General features: G+C 37.7%; 2 protein-coding genes across 3 annotated transcripts; both read right to left on the bottom strand.

Moving 5' to 3' along the window:
* Positions 1 to 4,024: 4,024 nt before the first annotated feature.
* LOC113094062 (potassium voltage-gated channel subfamily A member 2-like) lies at positions 4,025 to 8,511 on the bottom strand. Its single transcript, XM_026259707.1, has 2 exons — positions 8,193 to 8,511; positions 4,025 to 6,771 (listed from the first exon to the last, which is right to left on the bottom strand). Exon 2 carries the CDS (start codon positions 6,629 to 6,631, stop codon positions 5,153 to 5,155), a length of 1,479 nt encoding a protein of 492 aa, XP_026115492.1. The 5' UTR covers positions 6,632 to 6,771; positions 8,193 to 8,511; the 3' UTR covers positions 4,025 to 5,152.
* A 10,393-nt stretch (positions 8,512 to 18,904) lies between these two features.
* On the bottom strand, positions 18,905 to 24,265 carry LOC113094059 (potassium voltage-gated channel subfamily A member 2). 2 transcript variants are annotated; one of them, XM_026259700.1, is made up of 3 exons: positions 23,978 to 24,265; positions 23,015 to 23,402; positions 18,905 to 21,593 (listed from the first exon to the last, which is right to left on the bottom strand). In XM_026259700.1, the coding sequence occupies exon 3, from the start codon at positions 21,466 to 21,468 to the stop codon at positions 19,990 to 19,992; it is 1,479 nt and encodes a 492-aa protein (XP_026115485.1). In that variant the 5' UTR covers positions 21,469 to 21,593; positions 23,015 to 23,402; positions 23,978 to 24,265; the 3' UTR covers positions 18,905 to 19,989. The 2 variants fall into 2 exon arrangements, with proteins under 2 accessions (XP_026115485.1, XP_026115486.1); XM_026259701.1 differs by having other exon boundaries at positions 24,046 to 24,265.
* Positions 24,266 to 26,085: the final 1,820 nt, after the last annotated feature.

Raw genomic sequence — 26,085 nt, 5'->3', positions numbered from 1 at the left:
TACACACAGACACATGCAGACCAACACCTAATATCTCAGCTCATCCGCTGAAGTGCACAGTTCTTTATCCATCAACCCGTTGACATCAAGAGTATCCCCACAGACGGTGGAGAGAGGTGTGCTACTACACAGAGAGATAACGTGTGTTTTTCCAAGCCTTTCACACTTCTGTAAGGCCTTGTTCACACAGGCAGCAAAAAATCCATTTTTTAGATTTTGGTTTGCAAACTTGTTTCAGTGACCTTGTGTAAATAGAAGTACACTTTAGTGTAAGAGTACTTATTACAGAAATAATACATTTAAAAATGCATATACTTAAATGTAAACTGAATGTTTTGGGACACTTAATTGCATGAATTTAAATGAAAATGTATATTTTTATATATAATTGTCCTTTAAATCTGGTTTAGTGTGTCTATACTGCTGGATGAACTGACAAGAATTTGTGGTAAAATAAAATATGCTTTAATGTCATTTCTACTGAAAATATTCAAATATATTCGTGATTAACCATTTGAGACGATAAAGTTGCAATTTAGTACATTTAAAATATATGAACATTAAATATACATCAAAAGAGCATGCTACAGCTCAAATTATAATCGCATACTTTACATGTGCTTCAGTATCAAAACATACTTTAATGCATGGCACACTTAAAAACATTTGTAATTGAGAAACACAGTTATGATAGTATTCTTTCCTTATAAGTACACTTAAGTGGGCTTTTATTTAATTAATATTATACTATTAATATCTGAAAGTGCTAACATTAATAATATTAACCATACCTGCAGGTTCAGATTTTAATATAAGTCCAGATATCATTTCTGCGAGTGTAGTCTTGTAAAAACATACTTTTTAGATTTGAAGTACACATTTAATGCAATTAAGCACACAGCTTTTTCACAAGGGTATGAATATTTGGGGTGGATTTCAAGTGTTTTTATTTTATTATTCAGGCCACAGAGTGTATATAACGTCACAGACAACATTCACCCTTTTTTCATGTAGTGAACTATGGAATTTATTATTTGCTACATAGTAAATGAATGCATTCTCAGTTTAGCGTAGCATTACCCTAATGCTATAGTCATAACATAGTGAGCCATGTATATACGCTATATTAGATATTGGCTACAGTGTCTTAACAAACAGATCCAGTCAAACCGGATTAATGTGCAGTGTGAACAAGGCCTGACTTTCAGTTCAAAACAAGATGAGAGCTCAGAGCTTCCACCTCCATCAACCCCTAAAATCTCCCATCATGATCTTATTCTGAAACACATCTGCTCATCTATCCTCTCAGTCTTGGTCTGTTCATCTACCTGTTTGCTCATTTGTCCACCCATCTTTATCTGTATATACAATGCATTTCCAGATTGCATGTACATGTTTAAAGCAAATGAAGGCTTGCTTTTTTTATCCATAGATCATGCCTGAGTGTGAACAGTAAAGCCTGTAATGACATTCAGTTGAATATTGGTTAGATATAAGGGCTTGGTTTGATTGCTGATACATTTATATAATCGATAGGCAAAGCTTCTATGATATTTTTTTTTTCTCTGCGTTTGTGCTTAATGTATATGAAGTATACTAATACTACAATACATCTAGATTTGGATAAGGTTTAAAGGATATAACTGCAGCTGTGAATTTTCTGACTATTAAGAAACTGCGTTACATGATGGAGGTCTTTTATAAAGCTACAGCTTGCATTAAGACAACAATGAAAGCAGCGGATTTGTAAAAAATGTATCATCACAAAGCTGTGTTTATATATAGGCGTTAAAAGTATTTGAAATCTCTAGAGTATTACAAATGTACAGACCGACTGTCGGAGTGAATATATCAAAAACAATATATTCACAATTTCAGACAATGAGGCAGCTATGGAGATGATATTAAATACGATACTTTCAGAGCATCAGTTCGGCATATTTCGCTAGAAAATGCTTACTAAAATTACGACATCTTATCCATTATCCCTTCGTCTAAAAAACAATTGTAGCCCTGGCAGTGTAAAAGGGCTTGACTGATTACTGTATACCATCTTTCGCGTGGACAGCCAATGTAAAAGGGCTTCCGCATAAATTCAACAACACAAACATTGATAAAGTCTGTTTTCCTGAGGAGACTGACAAACATCCTCAGAGTGGTGTATGTTATGTAGGATATACAGTCATTACAACAGGATGTGATGGATTCTGTGAAGGTAAATATTAGAGGACGGGAAAAAAAAATCTTTGTGACTCTTGCTTTTCGTTGAAAAATTATGATGGAGGCAAAAAAAAAAAAAAAAAAAAAAAAAAAAAAAAAATATATATATATATATATATATATATATATATATATATATATACACACACTGTATATTAGTGTGAATAAATGTCTTAAAATATGACAAATATGTCAACATGATTTTTTTTTCTTCACACATCCCTCTTACTCTAATGTCTTATTAATGCCTCTTATTAAGCAATCTTTACTTTCTCTTAAAATTTCCTTAAAACTGGTGAAAGCAGGTAGCATGGCTAAGCATAGGCTCAACCTCCAACCCTCACTTGTAGTAAAAGTGTTATTAGGTTAGGATGTCTTGCATTTGCGAAGGGTGGAGTGAATGGTGCACCACACTCTTGGATATGGCAGTATTGCCTCACTGAGAAGTTTTCAAAGAGAAAGTGCGTAGCCTCGATGGCCGGAGGCTTATCTCTCATTCGGCCAGCGTAAAAGCAAACATATTGGCAAGGAGACCTGCTAAGTATTTTGACAGTGGAGTGAATGTAATTAAGCTGGGGTGGTAGGGTACAGTATGTATTGTTTAGTTACCATAGAGCTTTTCTACTTCTCAGCTGTAAATTGCATAGGTCCTGAACCACTTGGATTTCAAAACAAATGGTTTTCTGCTATTATTTCCCACTTTAAAGACCTCATGAAAAAAAAAAAATAAGTCACTAGTGTAGAAAGAATATGTTTTGTGATTTATTTGTTACTTTAAAAAATATATATTTCATAAGTACACATGGCTTCATTTTAATGAAGAAATATACCTTTGCATATGCATAATGGTGTAGTTACATTATCTACCAGCAGGGGCTAACCAGCCGAACCTAGTTGGCACTAGATTTATTTATTCATAAATATTTTTCTTTCTAGGGAGTATTTAAAAAAAAAATAATAATTTTATATATATATATATATATATATATATATATATATATATATATATATATATATATATATATATATGTGTATATATGTTTATATGTATATGTATGTATATATGTATATGAATGTATATATGTATATATTTATATGTATATATGTATATGTATATGTATATATATATATATGTATATATATATATATATATATATATATATATATATATATATATATATATATATATATATATATATACGCACGCATTTCATTTTCTTAGAATTTAAATTTAAAATATACTTTATATCTTAATATTAAAAGCTAAAAAAGTCGATTTTGATTTCATGAGGTCTTTAACATCAATACAAGGATAAGCTACAGACTAGACATGTTAAATGTACCAACATTTAATTTGACAAAACCATCAGAATCCCTTGTTATTAAATCGGGGACTGAGATTTTTTAAAGTTAGATTTCCCCCATATCCAAATGTGGTGCTTTTAAATGCTCATTTTAATTGGTGCATCTCACTCTCCCTCGCTTAATTAAACCAAACTTCGAAATGAACAACCTTGATGGTTTTCAAAAAAGTGTGCTATAACATAACTAATATATTAGCCTACTAACATAGAAAACTAATTGCAAAATTTTGCAACCTTAAAAATAACAGTAATATATAATATTGCACATACTGTTAATCTCACAGAGAAAAATATTGATATTGATAAAGATATGAATACTTATTTCTAGTTTTGTAAGTATCATTCTTCCTACATGCATGCTACAAGGAATGTGTACCAGACATGCACCACAAAAGTAGCCGAATATTTCCTATCTCTGACAAAAGCTATTCAAGGAAGCATCATTTTCACACAAGTTTTATCCAAATTCTCCAGCATCATATTATGAGCAGGATGCACCATGAAATGGCACTACAATGTAAAAACAACATAAAAATGCAATAAATAGCGGCAGTGAACTTCATCTTTGGTGACCTGACTTAGTGAGCTAGTGTTTTGCTGTTGTTGGCTGCAATGTCACAGTAAAATATCTACACTCCTGTAACCCCTCGTCAGGCGCTTGTAGGGGTAGACGTTCGTCACAAAACACATTTCTCATACACATGGAATGCTTGGAAGTTTACAATGATGGAAAAAGTAAGTGACAGGTGGAAATGATGCAATGGAGGGCAGCTGCTCATGCAGTATAGTTGAATTACGACATTGGGGAAATGGGCGACTTCAAAACAATCTCCGCTCCACTTTCAGGTCTGCTTACTCTAACATGTGACACAGTACGATCGTAGAACGTTGGCAGCAAAAGAGGGAAAAATGGTCATAGAGATAGAGAAAAGGGGCAGTTTAACTGGCTTTCCAGGCCCCCAAGGTTGGTGCCTGCAAGTATATCTCTGTCACAAGATGGAATGCTATATTTTTAGGTACCACACATGGAATGCTGTTGTGGCTGGCAGGACAGGCAGCATTTGTGCATTTGCAGAGAAATACATCCTCCATGGTGATTCTTCATGAATAAACATTAACTCGGTCAATTGGAGTGACAAAATTGTTGTTCTCCCAAGGTATAAATACACACAAGACTCAAGGGGTCCTCAGGTTGGCAGTGAATGGGGAATGGGAGTCTGGAATTGGTCCATCTATGCTACGCATGTATCTATTGATTAGGCTACGATTTGGCTACTGTTGCAAGCAGAACGACTACTAGAACAGTCACACAGAAAAGACAAACTCCATGCAGACACTGAACACGACGATGCAAAACAACGTCCCCCAACAATCAAGTTTTCCAGAACTTGTGGCAGGTAATGGGGATGGAATGATGTACAGGTCTTCAATATTGATCCTTCGCTCAAATGGACGCATTTCAGTTCCCCCGTCTTGAAACTCTTGCACGAGGCGTCTGAAGCCTTCAAAACCGGGGTTTGCACTCCCCTACTTTATTCCACCTTGTCTTTCAAGGCTGTTCAAAGCGGTTATACATCTGTAAGCATTTTGGTGATGTTAACATAGTTTGTGTTGGTTAGGTTGCAGTTGCCAGTCTTGTTCTCCTCTCGAAAGTCCTCGTTGCTGTTGTTAACAGCTTCTTGAATTTCCATGTAGTCAGACTTGCTCATGGTTGACCCGCTGCGGCTCTTTTTCAGATCCTCCGAGGAGTCTATCGTGGGGACGCTGGTCACGTTAAGGTACTGGGCCTGTTCCTCGCCTTCTGTCTCTCGATGGTAGAAGTAGTTGAAGTTTGAGACTATGACAGGAACGGGCAAGGCAATGGTCAGCACACCAGCGATAGCGCACAGGGATCCCACAATTTTGCCTCCGATAGTAGTTGGAACCATGTCACCATACCCTACTGTCGTCATTGTGACCACGGCCCACCAGAAGGCATCGGGGATGCTAATAAACTGTGAGTCAGGCTCGTCCGCCTCAGCGAAGTAGACGGCACTCGAAAAGAGGATGACTCCGATGAAGAGAAAGAAGATAAGCAACCCTAGCTCCCTCATGCTGGCCTTGAGCGTTTGCCCAAGAATCTGCAGCCCTTTCGAGTGCCGGGACAGTTTGAAGATCCTGAAGACTCGTACTAATCTGATGACCCTCAAGATGGCAAGTGACATGGCTTGCTGCCCTTGTTGGCCATCCTCTGGCTTCTCTGCTAGCTCTGTGCCCAAGGTGATAAAGTAAGGTATTATAGCCACAATATCAATGATGTTCATTATATTGACAAAGAAGCCTGCTTTGCTGGGACACGCAAAGAAACGCACTAGGAACTCGAAGGAGAACCATATGATGCAAAGGGTCTCCAGGATGAAGAAGGGGTCAGTAAAGTAGGTGGAGGTGTAAGTAATTGTTGAGTTGGAGCCCATGGGAATTTTGTGGTCCAGGTCCTCATTGCGAAAAACCGGAAGTGTCTCTAGGCAAAAACTGACTATAGATATGAGGATGACCATGACCGAAATGATGGCAATAATCCGGGCAGGCCCTGAACTTTCAGGGTACTCAAAGAGCAGCCACACCTGCCTCTGAAACTCATTTTCTGGCAGGAGTTTCTCCTCTTCCTTAATAAATCCTTCATCCTCTCTGAACATCTCAATGGCTTCTTCCCCGAGCTCATAAAAACGTATCTCCTCAGAAAAAATATCCAATGTCACATTGACAGGCCTCCGCAGCCTGCCGCCTGACTGGTAATAATACAGAATGGCGTCAAAACTTGGGCGGTTCCTGTCGAAAAAGTACTCGTTCCTCAAAGGGTCAAAGTAGCGCATTCTCTTTTTGGGGTCCCCGAGCAATGTCTCGGGGAACTGGGACAGAGTTTTGAGCTGCGTCTCAAAGCGCAGGCCAGAGATGTTAATGACCACCCTTTCGCAGCACTCATGGTCTGGTTCCGGGTCATACGTGTCCTGTGGCTGACCCGGGTGAGCTGCGGCTTCATCAGCTGGGTCGCCTGTGGCAACAGTCATGCTGTGAATGAATGCAACCTGCAGTTTGTGGTCAGGATGCGACTATGTTGCCTCTAAAAGTCTGTAGGAAAGAAGCAGGGAAATTTGGGGCTTCCTTTCACTGGTTAACAACTCCCTCTTGCATTAGAACCCAGGAAACACTGAAAGAAATATAAAGCAGAAAAAAGATTACTTAAGCCAACCAGCATTCTTTTTAACATGTGCACTGCAAGAATGCAATGTGCTTACTAAATATGAATTTATTCTACTCTACTGTGAGTTTATTTGGATTCTTCATTTTCTACGACAATGCATAAAGTACGCATTTTGTTTTTGAACAAATATAGCAACTAACTCAAACACCATTAAATCTGCAAAGAAAGTAAAGAGGCATCGACACTGCAAAGCATGACTGCTAAGGAAAAGCATGGCTACAGAAAACCAGGGCACATATATAAACATCTATCAATCACATGGAGAAGTCAGCCTGACCACTTTACACATTGTATTTGCTTTTATCTTCCAAGTAGATCGATACTTGCCATGGCAAGACTGTATCATTCCTCTTAGGATTCAATTATGCACTGTAAATCTAATAACAGCCTGAGTGCACTTAAGTCGTAATTGGATATTCCAAAACCTCCCCAAATGCATTTCGCCAAGACAGCAAGACTGCTCGAGATAGAAAAGATGAAGAAATGCCACACTTTCTACCTAAGTTCACCAACAATGGGTAAATATATGTTAAGACAAATATATATATATATATACCTCTACGTTTACATGCACATCATTTTCCAATTAAGGTCTGTATAGTGTACAGGGCTGTAGTCTGAAGAATAACTTTTCGTGCTGTACAGTCATTGCAGTATTGCTGTATTGTTTTGGGAAACACTGCAGATGGTATTTCAATATGTTTAGGCAACAGTAATTTATTTTTAATGTAGTTAATAAGGGGGCCCAAATAGCCTCATTTCTCCATAAATGTTTTTCGTCAATAGCATGATTTTTTTTTTATAAATATGTGTATCTAAAATCATCTAGAATTACATATGCATATATAAATGAATGAATGTTAAATTATTGTGGATTTCTGGTGTAAGTGTTGATTACATGATCCAACATTGTAATTTTTATAATTTACCATAGACCTCAGTTATGTGGTTAATATTATGTTAATGTGTGCACAATGGGGAAATAAACTAATTCTGATCAGTAGCTGCTGGACTATTCTTGTGCATCTACAGTAACTGCAGTCAGTGTCCCTACCGCTTAAACCCGCCTCACGGTTTGCTAGGCTGCACTTAACTGTTAAGCTGGTCTCCCAGCCTGCCTAAGCTGTTGCTCAGAAGGTTTAACTGTCGCTTAACAGGCCGAGAGACTAGCTTAGACCAGCAAACCAGTTTAGGCCGGTTTAAGCTAGCGTGTTATTCTAAATCACAGACGAACACATGAATCATTGCAGTGTGTATAATTAAATATATTAATCCAGCTTCAGTGTTTTTTCAAATGAGAAACAATTTGAAGCTTCCATGAAGTCAGTCAGCTCAGTATATCTAGAGAGTAGGTTACGCAAGCTTACCTGCAAGCACCAAAGCGCCCGAGAAATCATTTGCTAAATGATTGTGTTCACATGACACCAGCAGCACTAATGTAACGTCTCGTTGCCAGGGTCAGTGGTGTCTTTCAGCAGCCATTCATTATAGGTACTGCAATGATCCTGGTGTTACTCCCTGGATCCAATCTCCACCTTTAGACCTACACGTCTCCACCCAATAGATCCTACCTCCACCCCTAAACCTACCCATCTCCTGTCTCCACTCCCTGGATCCCATCTCCATCCCTAAACCTACCCGTCTCCCATCTCCAACCCCTGGATCCCATCTCCATCCTAAACCTACCCATCGCCACTCCCTGGATCCCATGTCCACCCTAAACCCAACCGTCTCCACTCTCTGGATCCCATTTTCTCCCTAAACATACCCGTCTCCATTCCCATGATCCCATCTCCATCCTAAACCTACCCATCGCCACTCCCTGGATCCCATGTCCACCCTAAACCCAACCGTCTCCACTCTCTGGATCCCATTTTCTCCCTAAACCTACCCGTCTCCATTCCCATGATCCCATCTCCACCCTTAACCTACCTGTCTCCGCTCCCTGGATCACATCTCCACCCTAAACCTACCCGTCTCCACCCCCTGGATACCATCTCCACCCTTAAACCTACCCGTCTCCACCCCCTGGATACCATCTCCACCCTTAAACCTACCCGACTCCACTCCCTGGATCCCATTTCCACCCTAAACCTACCCGTCTCCACCCCCTGGATACCATCTCCACCCTTAAACCTACCCGACTCCACCCCCTGGAACCCATCTCAACCCTTAAATCTACCCGTCTCCAAACCTTGGATCGCATCTCCACCCTAAACATACCCGTCTCCACTCCCTGGATCCAATCCCTACCCTAAACCTACCCGTCTCCACCTCCTGTATCCCATTTCCACCCCTAAACCTACCCGTCTCCACTCCCTGGATCCCATCTCTACCCTTAAACCTACCCGTCTCCACTCCCTGGATCCAATCTCCACCTTTAGACCTACACATCTCCACCCCATAGATCCCATCTCCACCCCTAAACCTACCCATCTCCTGTCTCCATTCCCTGGATCCCATCTACATCCCTAAACCTACCCGTCTCCCATCTCCAACCCCTGGATCCCATCTCCATCCTAAACCTACCCATCGCCACTCCCTGGATCCCATGTCCAGCCTAAACCCAACCGTCTCCACTCTCTGGATCCCATTTTCTCCCTAAACCTACCCGTCTCCATTCCCATGATCCCATCTCCAACCTTAACCTACCTGTCTCCGCTCCCTGGATCCCATCTCCACCCTAAACCTACCCGTCTCCACCCCCTGGATACCATCTCCACCCTTAAACCTACCCGACTACACTCCCTGGATCCAATTTCCACCCTAAACCTACCTGTCTCCACCCTCTGGATCCCATCTCCATCCTAAACCTACCCATCGCCACTCCCTGGATCCCATGTCCACCCTAAACCCAACCATCTCCACTCTCTGGATCCCATTTTCTCCCTAAACCTACCCGTCTCCATTCCCATGATCCCATCTCCACCCTTAAACCTACCCGACTCCACTCCCTGGATCCCATTTCCACCCTAAACCTACCTGTCTCCACCCCCTGGATCCCATCTCCACCCTTAAACCTACCCGACTCCACTCCCTGGATCCCATTTCCACCCTAAACCTACGCGTCTCCACTCCCTGGATCCCATCTCCACCATTAACCTACCTGTCTCCACCCCCTGGATACCATCTCCACCCTTAAACCTACCCGTCTCCACTCCCTGGATCCCATCGCGACCCTAAACCTAGCCTTCTTCACTCTCTTGATCCCATCTCCCTAAACCTACCTATCTCCACTCCCTGGATCCCATCTCCACCCTTAAACCTACCAGTCTCCACTCCCTGGATCCCATCTCCATCCTAAACCTACCAGTCTCCACTCCCTGGATCCCATCTCCATCCTAAACCTACCAGTCTCCACTCCCTGGATCCCATCTCCATCCTAAACCTACCAGTCTCCACTCCCTGGATCCCATCTCCATCCTAAACCTACCCGTCTCCACTCCCTGGATCCCATCTCCACCCTTAAACCTACCCTTCTCCACTCCCTGGATCAAATGGTTCCAATTTCTCTTATACGTATTGTTGATACAAAATGTAGTTATATAATGCACGTTACACAAGTACTGTACTTAGTGAAGTAAAAAAAAAGTTGTTACCAGTGTCCTGTTACACATTTGTACTTACATAAACCATTCGGAGGGTTGTTACACTTGCATAGTTACACAAACATTAGCGCTTTAGATACTGTGTACTTACACTCTGGTTACATACTCCACAAGTATTAGGGATGCACATAAAGTGGGACCTAATCTATTACATGGTGGGAATGGAGACTTCTTTCAAAAACATTAAAAAAACATTGTTTATTTTTTATTTTTTTTATAGTGTAACAATAAAACAAAACATTTCCGATAGACAGACAGATAGGCTTTATCAGTTTCATCAGTGCTCTTTCTTCAGTGCCAGGGTCTAGAAGATAAGGGCCTTTCAGAACCTATAAATATATAATAAAAATAAATAATAAATAATCTTTTTTTGAAAGTATGACAAGATTTATATACAGCAATATAAATTCAGTTAAATATTAATGAAACATGCTTCTAAATATATATGCCAGGAAATATTATGCTACCCTTTTCTTTTGTCTGATCCTTTGTTCTGTATATGGAGAACTAAAATTGCAAATACCTTACATTTATACATGCAGGAAAGTTACATGTTGGATTTAACTGCAAGTCATCTTAACAAAAATGAGAAGCTATGTGGAAAATCTACATACAGTTTATGTTAATTGGGTACATTGTATTTCCATCTCCAAACAAAGCATTTCTTTCATAAATGGAGAGTAGTTTGTTTGAACATCACTGAAAGGTGAGTAAGGCCAGAGCCTTTACCAATTATCATCGACCCAAAGCTATATTTGATCCACTGTGGTCTCTGCACTTCCTCACATGATCATTTTGAGCTGCTGCCTTTTTAATTTTTTCATGAGATGTAAGTGAAAAGTACTTAAGCTCTCAAAGGTGAATACACATATTACAAACCAAAATAATTTTTTTGTATGTATATATATATATATATATATATATATATATATATATATATATATATATATATATATTTAGCAGCTGAGCAACATTAGATGGTGAATTGCTATTAGCAAGGTGTTAGAAACATCCTGCTCTCACAGACTCCGCTGTACATTCATCTACTGTAAGGCTGCAGATCCCAGCAGACTCTTCCCAGCAGCTCCCCGTCCTACTTTCACTGGCCAAATGCAAGTAGTTCCTGAACAGGGCTTGAACAGCAGTCAGTGAATGTGTCTTTATGGGACAAACAGTGGTACATTAGTGGTACTTTATTAGCATATGGGGTGTACCTAAAATATAGTGAATGTGTAAGTTAAATAAGATGTATATCTGATATAGTAACCCTTGAAGAAAACTTTATTTTTAGCATTGTTTTTAGTATGTGTTGTTTTGTTGTAATGTTATGTTTTTGGACAGCCAATTGCATATTAATTGTTCATTTAAAAGTTTAAATTGATAGTAAATTAGCTGGATTTTAGAGTGCTTTTGGCCAATTTAAATAGGGCATTTTATATGAAATTTCATAATTATATTTACATTTTATAATTACAACTACAATATACTTTAATGTATGTTATTTGTAAATACACATTTGTAAAAAAGTTTCAATTTAGTATATTTAAAATATATTAATGTAATATAAAGATAAAATGATTACATACTTTACATGTATTTTAGTATGTTAGTCAACACATTAAAATAAGTGTACTTTGTTAAAGTATGATAAAAGATCATTAAAATATAATGACTGAAAGTAATCAAAATATAATTACTAAAACTTTTTTGGTAGGTGGACTTTTTTTAAGTGTACTTAAATATGTTAAGAAATAGTGATGATAGTGTACTTTCTTTTTTAATTAATATTATATTAATAATATTTGCAAGTGCAGACATTATATTAAAGGTCCCTTTCTTCGTGATCCCATGTTTCAAACTTTAGTTAGTGTGTAATGTTGTTGTTATAGTATAAATAATATCTTTAAAATTCTAAAGTTCAATGCCAAGCGAGATATTTTATTTAACAGAATTCGCCTACAAAAAACGACCCATTTGGACTACATCTCTCTAGTTCCTGCAGTAATGACGTTACTAAAACAGTTTTTTGACTAAGAAGAAGAAAGAGTTGCGTTTGTGTTTGTCGTTGAAACGCTGTAATTTTCATCTCGGAGTCCAGTCATCTTTGTTTGGCCTTCCCAGGGACGCTGTACTTAGAGATCAATGGTTACAATTTATGTTTATCTCGGTTCCCGAAAATTATAATCCACATGTAAAACTATGTGCAGCACATTTTGCTGAGGACAGCTTCCTCAATCTCAATCAGTTTAATGCCAGATTCGCACAAAGATTATTCCTGAAAGATGGAGCAGTTCCCTCTTTGTCTGGAGAAGGCGTTGTTTATGGACCACAACTGGTAAGTGTATTTTATTATTTAAGTTGGTGCATTTAACAGTTTCTGTAACTTATTACACAAAGGGCAACGCTGTTTAGCTTTGTTAAATAGATGGTAGCGCTGTACTGGCCACTTGCTTCTCAAAACTAGCCCAATCACGTTTGCAGGAGGGCAGCCTGCTCTCAGCTGCTGTCGAATCACAACACAGGAACCGCTGGCCCAATCAGAACTCGTCACGTATTTCTGAAGGAGGGACTTTATAGAACAAGGAAATCATCAGCCCATTTTTATGACAGTGAAAACAGCGGTATACAGATAAGTGAATTGTGTGAAAAATATTGTGTTATTTTACACACGAAACATGAACACATGTTATATTGCACACTGTAAACAAAATCAAAGCTTAAAAAAAACATGAAAAATGGGACCTTTAATAATATCTGCAGGGTCATATATTAATTTAGGTGAAGTGAAATGACTTCCCATATATACTAGAATATATTATATGTTTTGTTGGAAACGTCCAGTCAATCTGTACTCTGGGGTTTGAAGTGAAACCATTAGAGAACCACTGCTCTAGAGCACCATGGCCTTTCAAATAAATGACTTTGACATAACTAATATATTTTAATAATGATTCAATGTCTGCTGCATTTTATGTTTGGCTCTGAAGGAGAGCGTTCAGAATCTTCCTCAGATCAATAGCCATCGGCTGCCAGGACTCCTGTCTACTGCATGCCATCTCACCTCAGACAGTCTGTCGTCAGAACAGAGGCGTCAGCAGCAGTGGCGCTGAAAGTGGGGTGGTAATGGTGTTGGGCAGGTTTGGACCTGCTGAGCTGAACTAGAACAGATGGGAGAGACGGGACGGTGGAAGGTGAGATCTTCACCTGTCGCGGGAAGCTGGAAATGTTTACTCTCCCACTGGTTATCCATCGCCCATATGGAGTGGATTATAAATAGATGACTTGACTTTTCGGCACAACACAGAGTGCATTTTGACAGATCTTTCTGCTCGTTAGATTTCAGCAACAGAAAGATGTATAATGGCCTCATGTACAGCACTGAGAGAACTGGCCTTTTTTTTACTGCCTAAGCAACCAAATGCAAACTCTTAACAGTTAGCCTAAATTATATATATATATATAATTTAGGCTAAGCTAATGTTTTACATTAATAAGATTATACAAAAGACAAGATTAAAGCCAATATCAAACAAAAACTAAAATTATATATGTACACACACTAATTTGTGACATTAACCATGTGAATAAAATAAAATGAAACAAAACAAAACCTTCTTCTGTAAAACAGGTTAAAACCAATATCAAGTAAAAATAAAAATAAAAAAAATAAATGCATTTAGATTCACAATTTTAGGGTATTATTTAAAGAAAGGTGTATATTTAGAATATTTATAAAATAAAGCTAAATAAAATAAAATAAAATAAAATAAATACATTTAGATTCACTATTTTTAGGTAATTATTTTAAAAAGTGCATATTTTGAATATTTATAAAATAAAATAAAATAAATACATTTAGATTCACTATTTTTTAGATTATTATTTTAAAAAGTGCATATTTTGAATATTTATAAAAGGAAATAAAATAAGGCAATTAAGTGCAAGAAGTTAAAACCAACATTGAATAATAATAATACAAATAATAATAATAAACTTAACACATAGATTTCACAATTTTTTAAGTCATATGACATTGAGTAAATAACAAAATTAAAATAATTAATAAGAATTAATTAAATGCAATTAAATAAGGCAGTTTGACAAAAGACAGTTAAAACTAATGAATCCATCAGTTATCACTAACAATTTCATGAATCAATCAATCGACATCACCATCATCCCAAAATTAAAGAGACACAGAAACTTCACAAGCCATTGTAAGCTTATCATGATTTATAATATACTCATCCTCATAATAATTATTGATAGATCTCTTTACAGTTATAATCTTTTGGAAGGAAAAGATGCATCTCTTGTTCTCTTTCCAAGATTGTCTTTTAGGTTTAGCATTAGCGTCCAGTGGTCCTTGTAAAGTGCATGACATTTATCACATCCAGAGAATGTACTGAGTCCTCCATCTCTCCGTTCTTCTGTCTGTTGTATTATTGTGCTCAGTTTTTTTTTTTTTTTTTTTTTTTACTTCTTCTTCATCCTAGAAAACAAAAGGTCTGTACAACAAATAAAAAAGATCAGGCCTCCTGGATGACAATGTGGGGACAATGTTACATATACACACAGACACATGCAGACCAACACCTAATATCTCAGCTCATCCGCTGAAGTGCACAGTTCTTTATCCATCAACCCGTTGACATCAAGAGTATCTCCACAGACGGTGGAGAGAGGTGTGCTACTACACAGAGAGATAACGTGTGCTTTTCCAAGCCTTTCACACTTCTGTAAGGCCTTGTTCACACAGGCAGCAAAAACTTGCAAACTTGTTTCAGTGACCTTGTGTAAATAGAAGTACACTTTAGTGTAAGAGTACCTATTACAGAAATAATACATTTAAAAATGCATATACTTAAATGTAAACTGAATGTTTTTGGACACTTAATTGCATGAGTTTAAATGAAAATGTATATTTTTATATATAATTGTCCTTTAAATCTGGTTTAGTGTGTCTATACTGCTGGATGAACTGACAAGAATTTGTGGTAAAATAAAATATGCTTTAATGTCATTTCTACTGAAAATATTCAAATATATTCGTGATTAACCATTTGAGACGATAAAGTTGCAATTTAGTACATTTAAAATATATGAACATTAAATATACATCAAAAGAGCATGCTACAGCTCAAATTATAATCGCATACTTCACATGTGCTTTAGTATCAAAACATACTTTAATGCATGGCACACCTAAAAACATTTGTAATTGAGAAACACAGTTATGATAGTATTCTTTCCTTATAAGTACACTTAAGTGGGCTTTTATTTAATTAATATTATACTATTAATATCTGAAAGTGCTAACATTAATAATATTAACCATACCTGCAGGTTCAGATTTTAATATAAGTGCAGATATCATTTCTGCGAGTGTAGTCTTGTAAAAACATACTTTTTAGATTTGAAGAACACATTTAATGCAATTAAGCACACAGCTTTTTCACAAGGGTGTGAATATTTGGGGTGGATTTCAAAGTGTTTTTATTTTTATTATTCAGGCCACAGAGTGTATATGACGTCACAGACAACATTCACCCTTTTTTCATGTAGTGAACTATGGAATTTATTATTTGCTACATAGTAAATGAATGCATTCTCAGTTTAGCGTAGCATTATCCTAATGCTATAGTCATTACATAGTGAGCCATGTATATACACTATATTAGATATTGGCTACAGTGTCTTGACAAACAGATCCAGTCAAACCGATTCATGTGCAGTGTGAACAAGGCCTGACTTCCAGTTCAAAACAAGATGAGAGCTCAGAGCTCCCACCTCCATCAACCCCTAAAAACTCCCATCATGATCTTATTCTGAAACACATCTGCTCATCTATCCTCTCAGTCTTGGTCTGTTCATCTACCTGTTTGCTCATTTGTCCACCCATCTTTATCTGTATATACAATGCATTTCCAGATTGCATGTACATGTTTAAAGCAAATGAAGGCTTGCTTTTTTTATCCATAGATCATGCCTGAGTGTGAACAGTAAAGCCTGTAATGACATTCAGTTGAATATTGGTTAGATATAAAGGCTTGGTTTGATTGCTGATACATTTATATAATCGATAGGCAAAGCTTCTATGATATTTTTTTTTCTCTGCGTTTGTGCTTAATGTATATGAAGTATACTAATACTACAATACATCTAGATTTGGATAAGGTTTAAAGGATATAACTGCAGCTGTGAATTTTCTGACTATTAAGAAACTGCGTTACATGGTGGAGGTGTTTTATAAAGCTACAGCTTGCATTAAGACAACAATGAAAGCAGCGGATTTGTAAAAAATGTATCATCACAAAGCTGTGTTTATATATAGGCGTTAAAAGTATTTGAAATCTCTAGAGTATTACAAATGTACAGACCGACTGTCGGAGTGAATATATCAAAAACAATATATTCACAATTTCAGACAATGAGGCAGCTATGGAGATGATATTAAATACGATACTTTCAGAGCATCAGTTCGGCATATTTCGCTAGAAAATGCTTACTAAAATTACGACATCTTATCAATTATCCCTTCGTCTAAAAGACAATTGTAGCCCTGGCAGTGTAAAAGGGCTTGACTGATTACTGTATACCATCTTTCGCATGGACAGCCAATGTAAAAGGGCTTCCGCATGCATTCACCAACACAAACATTGATAAAGTCTGTTTTCCTGAGGAGACTGACAAACATCCTCAGAGTGGTGTATGTTATGTAGGATATACAGTCATTACAACAGGATGTGATGGATTCTGTGAAGGTAAATATTAGAGGACGGGAAAAAAAAATCTTTGTGACTCTTGCTTTTCGTTGAAAAATTATGATGGAGGCAAAAAAAAGAAAAAAAAAAAAGAAATAGTGTGTATATATATATATATATATATATATACACACTGTATATAAGTGTGAATAAATGTCTTAAAATATGACAAATATGTCAACATGATTTTTTTTTTCTTCACACATCCCTCTTACTCTAATGTCTTATTAATGCCTCTTATTAAGCAATCTTTACTTTCTCTTAAAATTTCCTTAAAACTGGTGAAAGCAGGTAGCATGGCTAAGCATAGGCTCAACCTCCAACCCTCACTTGTAGTAAAAGTGTTATTAGGTTAGGATGTCTTGCATTTGCGAAGGGTGGAGTGAATGGTGCACCACACTCTTGGATATGGCAGTATTGCCTCACTGAGAAGTTTTCAAAGAGAGAGTGCGTAGCCTCGATGGCCGGAGGCTTATCTCTCATTCGGCCAGCGTAAAAGCAAACATATTGGCAAGGAGACCTGCTAAGTATTTTGACAGTGGAGTGAATGTAATTAAGCTGGGGTGGTAGGGTACAGTATGTATTGTTTAGTTACCATAGAGCTTTTCTACTTCTCAGCTGTAAATTGCATAGGTCCTGAACCACTTGGATTTCAAAACAAATGGTTTTCTGCTATTATTTCCCACTTTAAAGACCTCATGAAAAAAAAAAATAAGTCACTAGTGTAGAAAGAATATGTTTTGTGATTTATTTGTTACTTTAAAAAATATATATTTCATAAGTACACATGGCTTCATTTTAATGAAGAAATATACCTTTGCATATGCATAATTGTGTAGTTACATTATCTACCAGCAGGGGCTAACCAGCCGAACCTAGTTGGCACTAGATTTATTTATTCATAAATATTTTTCTTTCTAGGGAGTATTTAAAAAAAAAAAAAAAAAATTATATATATATATATATATATATATATATATATATATATATGTGTATATATGTATATGTATGTATATATGTATATATGTATATATGTATATATATATATATATATATATATATATATATATATATATATATATATATATATATATATATATATACGCACGCATTTCATTTTCTTAGAATTTAAATTTAAAATATACTTTATATCTTAATATTAAAAGCTAAAAAAGTCGATTTTGATTTCATGAGGTCTTTAACATCAATACAAGGATAAGCTACAGACTAGACATGTTAAATGTACCAACATTTAATTTGACAAAACCATCAGAATCCCTTGTTATTAAATCGGGGACTGAGATTTTTTAAAGTTAGATTTCCCCCATATCCAAATGTGGTGCTTTTAAATGCTCATTTTAATTGGTGCATCTCACTCTCCCTCGCTTAATTAAACCAAACTTCGAAATGAACAACCTTGATGGTTTTCAAAAAAGTGTGCTATAACATAACTAATATATTAGCCTACTAACATAGAAAACTAATTGCAAAATTTTGTAACCTTAAAAATAACAGTAATATATAATATTGCACATACTGTTAATCTCACAGAGAAAAATATTGATATTGATAAAGATATGAATACTTATTTCTTGTTTTGTAAGTATCATTCTTCCTACATGCGTGCTACAAGGAATGTGTACCAGACATGCACCACAAAAGTAGCCGAATATTTCCTATCTCTGACAAAAGCTATTCAAGGAAGCATCATTTTCACACAAGTTTTATCCAAATTCTCCAGCATCATATTATGAGCAGGATGCACCATGAAATGGCACTACAATGTAAAAACAACATAAAAATGCAATAAATAGCGGCAGTGAACTTCATCTTTGGTGACCTGACTTAGTGAGCTAGTGTTTTGCTGTTGTTGGCTGCAATGTCACAGTAAAATATCTACACTCCTGTAACCCCTCGTCAGGCGCTTGTAGGGGTAGACGTTCGTCACAAAACACATTTCTCATACACATGGAATGCTTGGAAGTTTACAATGATGGAAAAAGTAAGTGACAGGTGGAAATGATGCAATGGAGGGCAGCTGCTCATGCAGTATAGTTGAATTACGACATTGGGGAAATGGGCGACTTCAAAACAATCTCCGCTCCACTTTCAGTTGGCAGCAAAAGAGGGAAAAATGGTCATAGAGATAGAGAAAGGGGGCAGTTTAACTGGCTTTCCAGGCCCCCAAGGTTGGTGCCTGCAAGTATATCTCTGTCACAAGATGGAATGCTATATTTTTAGGTACCACACATGGTATGCTGTTGTGGCTGGCAGGACAGGCAGCATTTGTGCATTTGCAGAGAAATACATCCTCCATGGTGATTCTTCATGAATAAACATTAACTCAGTCAATTGGAGTGACAAAATTGTTGTTCTCCCAAGGTATAAATACACACAAGACTCAAGGGGTCCTCAGGTTGGCAGTGAATGGGGAATGGGAGTCAGGAATTGGTCCATCTATGCTACGCATGTATCTATTGATTAGGCTACGATTTGGCTACTGTTGCAAGCAGAACGACTACTAGAACAGTCACACAGAAAGACAAACTCCATGCAGACACTGAACACGACGATGCAAAACAACGTCCCCCAACAATCAAGTTTTCCAGAACTTGTGGCAGGTAATGGGGATGGAATGATGTACAGGTCTTCAATATTGATCCTTCGCTCAAATGGACGCATTTCAGTTCTCCCGTCTTGAAACTCTTGCACGAGGCGTCTGAAGCCTTCAAAACCGGGGTTTGCACTCCCCTACTTTATTCCACCTTGTCTTTCAAGGCTGTTCAAAGCGGTTATACATCTGTAAGCATTTTGGTGATGTTAACATAGTTTGTGTTGGTTAGGTTGCAGTTGCCAGTCTTGTTCTCCTCTCGAAAGTCCTCGTTGCTGTTGTTAACAGCTTCTTGAATTTCCATGTAGTCAGACTTGCTCATGGTTGACCCGCTGCGGCTCTTTTTCAGATCCTCCGAGGAGTCTATCTTGGGGACGCTGGTCACGTTAAGGTACTGGGCCTGTTCCTCGCCTTCTGTCTCTCGATGGTAGAAGTAGTTGAAGTTTGAGACTATGACAGGAACGGGCAAGGCAATGGTCAGCACACCAGCGATAGCGCACAGGGATCCCACAATTTTGCCTCCGATAGTAGTTGGAACCATGTCACCATACCCTACTGTCGTCATTGTGACAACGGCCCACCAGAAGGCATCGGGGATGCTAATAAACTGTGAGTCAGGCTCGTCCGCCTCAGCGAAGTAGACAGCACTCGAAAAGAGGATGACTCCGATGAAGAGAAAGAAGATAAGCAACCCTAGCTCCCTCATGCTGGCCTTGAGTGTTTGCCCAAGAATCTGCAGCCCTTTCGAGTGCCGGGACAGTTTGAAGATCCTGAAGACTCGTACTAATCTGATGACCCTCAAGATGGCAAGTGACATGGCTTGCTGCCCTTGTTGGCCATCCTCTGGCTTCTCTGCTAGCTCTGTTCCCAAGGTGATAAAGTAAGGTATTATAGCCACAATATCAATGATGTTCATTATATTGACAAAGAAGCCTGCTTTGCTGGGACACGCAAAGAAACGCACTAGGAACTCGAAGGAGAACCATATGATGCAAAGGGTCTCCAGGATGAAGAAGGGGTCAGTAAAGTAGGTGGAGGTGTAAGTAATTGTTGAGTTGGAGCCCATGGGAATTTTGTGGTCCAGGTCCTCATTGCGAAAAACCGGAAGTGTCTCTAGGCAAAAACTGACTATAGATATGAGGATGACCATGACGGAAATGATGGCAATAATCCGGGCAGGCCCTGAACTTTCAGGGTACTCAAAGAGCAGCCACACCTGCCTCTGAAACTCATTTTCTGGCAGGAGTTTCTCCTCTTCCTTAATAAATCCTTCATCCTCTCTGAACATCTCAATGGCTTCTTCCCCGAGCTCATAAAATCGTATCTCCTCAGAAAAAATATCCAATGTCACATTGACAGGCCTCCGCAGCCTGCCGCCTGACTGGTAATAATACAGAATGGCGTCAAAACTTGGGCGGTTCCTGTCGAAAAAGTACTCGTTCCTCAAAGGGTCAAAGTAGCGCATTCTCTTTTTGGGGTCCCCGAGCAATGTCTCGGGGAACTGGGACAGCGTTTTGAGCTGCGTCTCAAAGCGCAGGCCAGAGATGTTAATGACCACCCTTTCGCAGCACTCATGGTCTGGTTCCGGGTCATACGTGTCCTGTGGCTGACCCGGGTGAGCTGCGGCTTCATCAGCTGGGTCGCCTGTGGCAACAGTCATGCTGTGAATGAATGCAACCTGCAGTTTGTGGTCAGGATGCGACTATGTTGCCTCTAAAAGTCTGTATTTTTGGGGCTTCCTTTCACTGGTTAACAACTCCCTCTTGCATTAGAACCCAGGAAACACTGAAAGAAATATAAAGCAGAAAAAAAGATTACTTAAGCCAACAAGCATTCTTTTTAACATGTGCACTGCAAGAATGCAATGTGCTTACTAAATATAAATTTATTCTACTCTACTGTGAGTTTATTTGGATTCTTTATTTTCTACGACAATGCATAAAGTACGCATTTTGTTTTTGAACTAATATAGCAACTAACTCAAACACCATTAAATCTGCAAAGAAAGTAAAGAGGCATCAAAACACTCCAAAGCATGACTGCTAAGGAAAAGCATGGCTTCAGAAAACCAGGGCACATATATAAACATCTATCAATCACATGGAGAAGTCAGCCTGACCACTTTACACATTGTATTTGCTTTTATCTTCCAAGTCGATCGATACTTGCCATGGCAAGACTGTATCATTCCTCTTAGGATTCAATTATGCACTGTAAATCTAATAACAGCCTGAGTGCACTTAAGTCGTAATTGGATATTCCAAAACCTCCCCAAATGCATTTCGCCAAGACAGCAAGACTGCTCGAGATAGAAAAGATGAAGAAATGCAACACTTTCTACCAACAAAAGTTCACCAACAAAAGGTAAATATATGTTAAGACAAATATATATACACCTCAACGTTTACATGCACATCATTTTCCAATTAAGGTCTGTATAGTGTACAGGGCTGTAGTCTGAAAAATAACTTTTCGTGCTGTACAGTCATTGCAGTATTGCTGTATTGTTTTGGGAAACACTGCAGATGGTATTTCAATATGTTTAGGCAATAGTAATTTATTTTGAATGTAGTTAATAAGGGGGCCCAAATAGCCTCATTTCACCATAAATGTTTTTCGTCAATAGCATGATTTTTTTTTATAAATATGTGTATCTAAAATCATCTAGAATTACATATGCATATATAAATGAATGAATGTTAAATTATGGTGGATTTCTGGTGTAAGTGTTGATTACATGATCCAACATTGTAATTTTTATAATTTACCATAGACCTCAGTTATGTGGTTAATATTATGTTAATGTGTGCACAATGGGGAAATAAACTAATTCTGATCAGTAGCTGCTGGACTATTCTTGTGCATCTACAGTAACTGCAGTCAGTGTCCCTACCGCTTAAACCCGCCTCACGGTTTGCTAGGCTGCACTTAACTCTTAAGCTGGTCTCCCAGCCTGCCTAAACTGTTGCTCAGAAGGTTTAACTGTCGCTTAACAGGCCGAGAGACTAGCTTAGACCAGCAAACCAGTTTAGGCCGGTTTAAGCTAGCGTGTTATTCTAAATCACAGACGAACACATGAATCATTGCAGTGTGTATAATTAAATATATTAATCCAGCTTCAGTGTTTTTTCAAATGAGAAACAATTTGAAGCTTCCATGAAGTCAGTCAGCTCAGTATATCTAGAGAGTAGGTTACGCAAGCTTACCTGCAAGCACCAAAGCGCCCGAGAAATCATTTGCTAAATGATTGTGTTCACATGACACCAGCAGCACTAATGTAATGTCTCGTTGCCAGGGTCAGTGGTGTCTTTCAGCAGCCATTCATTATAGGTACTGCAATGATCCTGGTGTTCCTCCCGCCCGCTGCGCCAGATCTGCGCCGGACTCCAATGTATCCGCCCGTGTGCGCCTTTAGGACAAACGGGAAACATACAGCAGCTGGTCTCAAAGAAACGAACAGAGGCAAAGCGAAGGGTCTCCCTTAAGACGTTATTTGCAAAGAGTTTCCCATTGAAACGGTCCAAAGATGCTATGGTCAGCAAAATCTGACGCCCCCTGTGTCCTCACAGTGTTGTCTCGACTCAGTTCAGAGATCTGCAAAGAAATAGGGGAGCTGTTTGCGTTGGGCGTCGCCTCAAACATGCTCACATTATACAAGATAATAACATTTAACACAAGAGGCAGAGGAGAATTGCCTGAATACGTGTGGCCGCTCGAGTTTGGTGGCCAAAATGATGCTCTGAGGAGTGGCAACATCTTGTTGTTGAGCAAACGCGCTCATCTTACGCGCAAAAATCCATAGAGCATCACGTTTCAGACGTTGCCAGTCTTAAATTTGCTGTTTGTTTGGGGTGTTCCCGCGTTCCCTTTAAGCTGTTATCCAATTGTCCAAAAACAATGGTTGTATTTGCAGTGTCTATTTTTTATTACAGGACACATATTCAGAATCCAGGCTCATGCACCCGTGAAAAACACCGGCTGTGATCAGTGTATTAACCCTGTCACGCGAGCGCGAGGTGTCTGCACTGACATGCTTCAGCAATAGGCTCCTCTCTCTAGGTGGACGATCAAAGCATGCCCATGCATTACTGTGCTAAAGGCATTCACGCATTTCGTTTCACTCAAGGCATTGATGCATCAAAGCATGCATTTAAAAATAAAAAGTCAACCTTCCCGAGTTGTCTTCAAGATGCAAAATATCCATCGAAATATGCACAGAGATTCCTCGTGCGCTTACTTGTGCCCTCCTCGTTCATGTTAGGGAGTGGCGCGCCGTGAGCTAGCCATTTCATGTCAAAGTCCAACTTTTCGTCTTTTACTCATAATTACTGTGTTAGCGCGAGCGGTATAGGCTGCAGTTAAGCTCTGCTGCGCATACAAAGGGACTACAGTGAGCTGTGCAGCTGCTCTCCACCACTCCTTACTGATATACAGCGTGGGCAAATTAAAGGGGAAGCGCCTCCTCTGCGCTAATTCAGCTTCTGCTGCTGCTGCTGGTACCTCACTGCCTCTGGGATCAGAAGGACTATTATCAGAGTAATTCACAGTTATTTCCATTTTAAAAATATGTATTTGTCTAAAAATTTTTTATAAAAAGATCTATTTATTTATTAAAAATATTATGTGAAATATATTAAAACAAATACATTTACTACTAATAATAATATTCTTTACGCTATGAAGTTAATTCTTATTCGCTATTAAGTTATAATTGTTCATAATAAATATCATATTATATATATATATATATATATATATATATATATATATATATATATATATATATATATATATATATATATATATATATATATATTAATATATATATTTGTATTATTATTCTAAAATAATATAAATAAATGTAATAATGCTAAAATGTGTATATTTATTATATATTTATACATTTAACATATTCATGTTATGTATTTATTATTCGTAAAATATTTATTTAAAATACGTATTAAAATGTTAATATCTTTTAAAATGTAGCATGCATAATTCTAAAACAATTATTTTTTATTATAACTTGTATATTTAATGTAATTGTTTATAATTAATATTAGATAACTCTTCATTATATAAATATAAAATTTATTATTAACATTGTATTCAAGATTGTATTCAGATTGCATTGTACAAAATTATATTACAGTAAAATGTTATTATTTAATGTATTACTCTAAATTGTATTCATTATTATAAAATAGTATAAATGAATGTATAAATAAATGTGTAAATAATGCATTATACTATTAGAATTAATAATAAAATTCATATTTTAATGTATTTGTTACTGGTGCTTAAACCACGTGTAAGCCACATTAGGACACATGTGGACATGAGCGTTTTGAACTGTAGCAGAGCTCATATATTCTTCAGAAAACATTAAAATATCTGTACGTAATAAATATTATTATTTATTTACTTTTGATTATAAGTAGCACACCTTTGACAAAGAAAGCATTTCAGGCTTGCTAGAAACCTGTGATAATTCATAGAGAGGCCTGGCTACTAGATCTGAATACGTCTGTTCATTTCTAAAGTGAAATGAGGAACGGGTAGCGTGGAGTTACAGTGGGTACATCAGGGAGGTGCTGAAGTCTCTCGGGGGACTGTTGCTCTGTTTGTGCGCGCGAGAGAGGATGAACTGTGCGTGCCTGCTGCATGCACATGCATCGAGAGCGGCCGATTGCACACCGCCACTGCATGTTTACTAAACCAGCCAAATAAACACCATCTGATGAACTGAGCCAAATATATAGTCTTATTGATAGCACTAGACTGATGTGATGATCATTTGATGAAAGTGGGTATTATGGGCCGATGTTTGGATAAGGAGATGAGGAGATCAGGGTTTATGGTGACTGACTGATTTGTCATGAGGACAAGGTTGAAAGGTGAAACCATCTCCATTTAGACTGTTAAAGAAACAGTTTGATTGCTAATTATGGGTACTGAAAGATACACGATACAAACACATAAGGCCACATATAGCCACATGATCCAAAATACATAATAAAAAGAAACGTTATGAGTCTTGAAGGTAGACAAAGATGATATATTATGAAGTGTAAGGAGTAGCGAATTCCATAATGTAAGCATTAACACTAAATTACCACCTACAGTGGACAGCTGAAAACGTTAAATGGACAAAAGAGCAACCTCAGATGATCTGAGGGATCGGGCAGGAGAGTAGGGGTACAGTGGGTCAGACAGATATGGAGACGCAAGACCATTTAATGCCTTAAATATTAGAAATAATTCCTGAAAGTGAATA

Source organism: Carassius auratus, unplaced genomic scaffold, assembly GCF_003368295.1.
Source record: "Carassius auratus strain Wakin unplaced genomic scaffold, ASM336829v1 scaf_tig00215236, whole genome shotgun sequence".
Classification (NCBI taxonomy): Eukaryota; Metazoa; Chordata; class Actinopteri; order Cypriniformes; family Cyprinidae; genus Carassius; species Carassius auratus.
The sequence above is the reverse complement of the archived record's forward strand: the minus strand, read 5'-3'. Positions and strand labels throughout refer to the sequence as shown.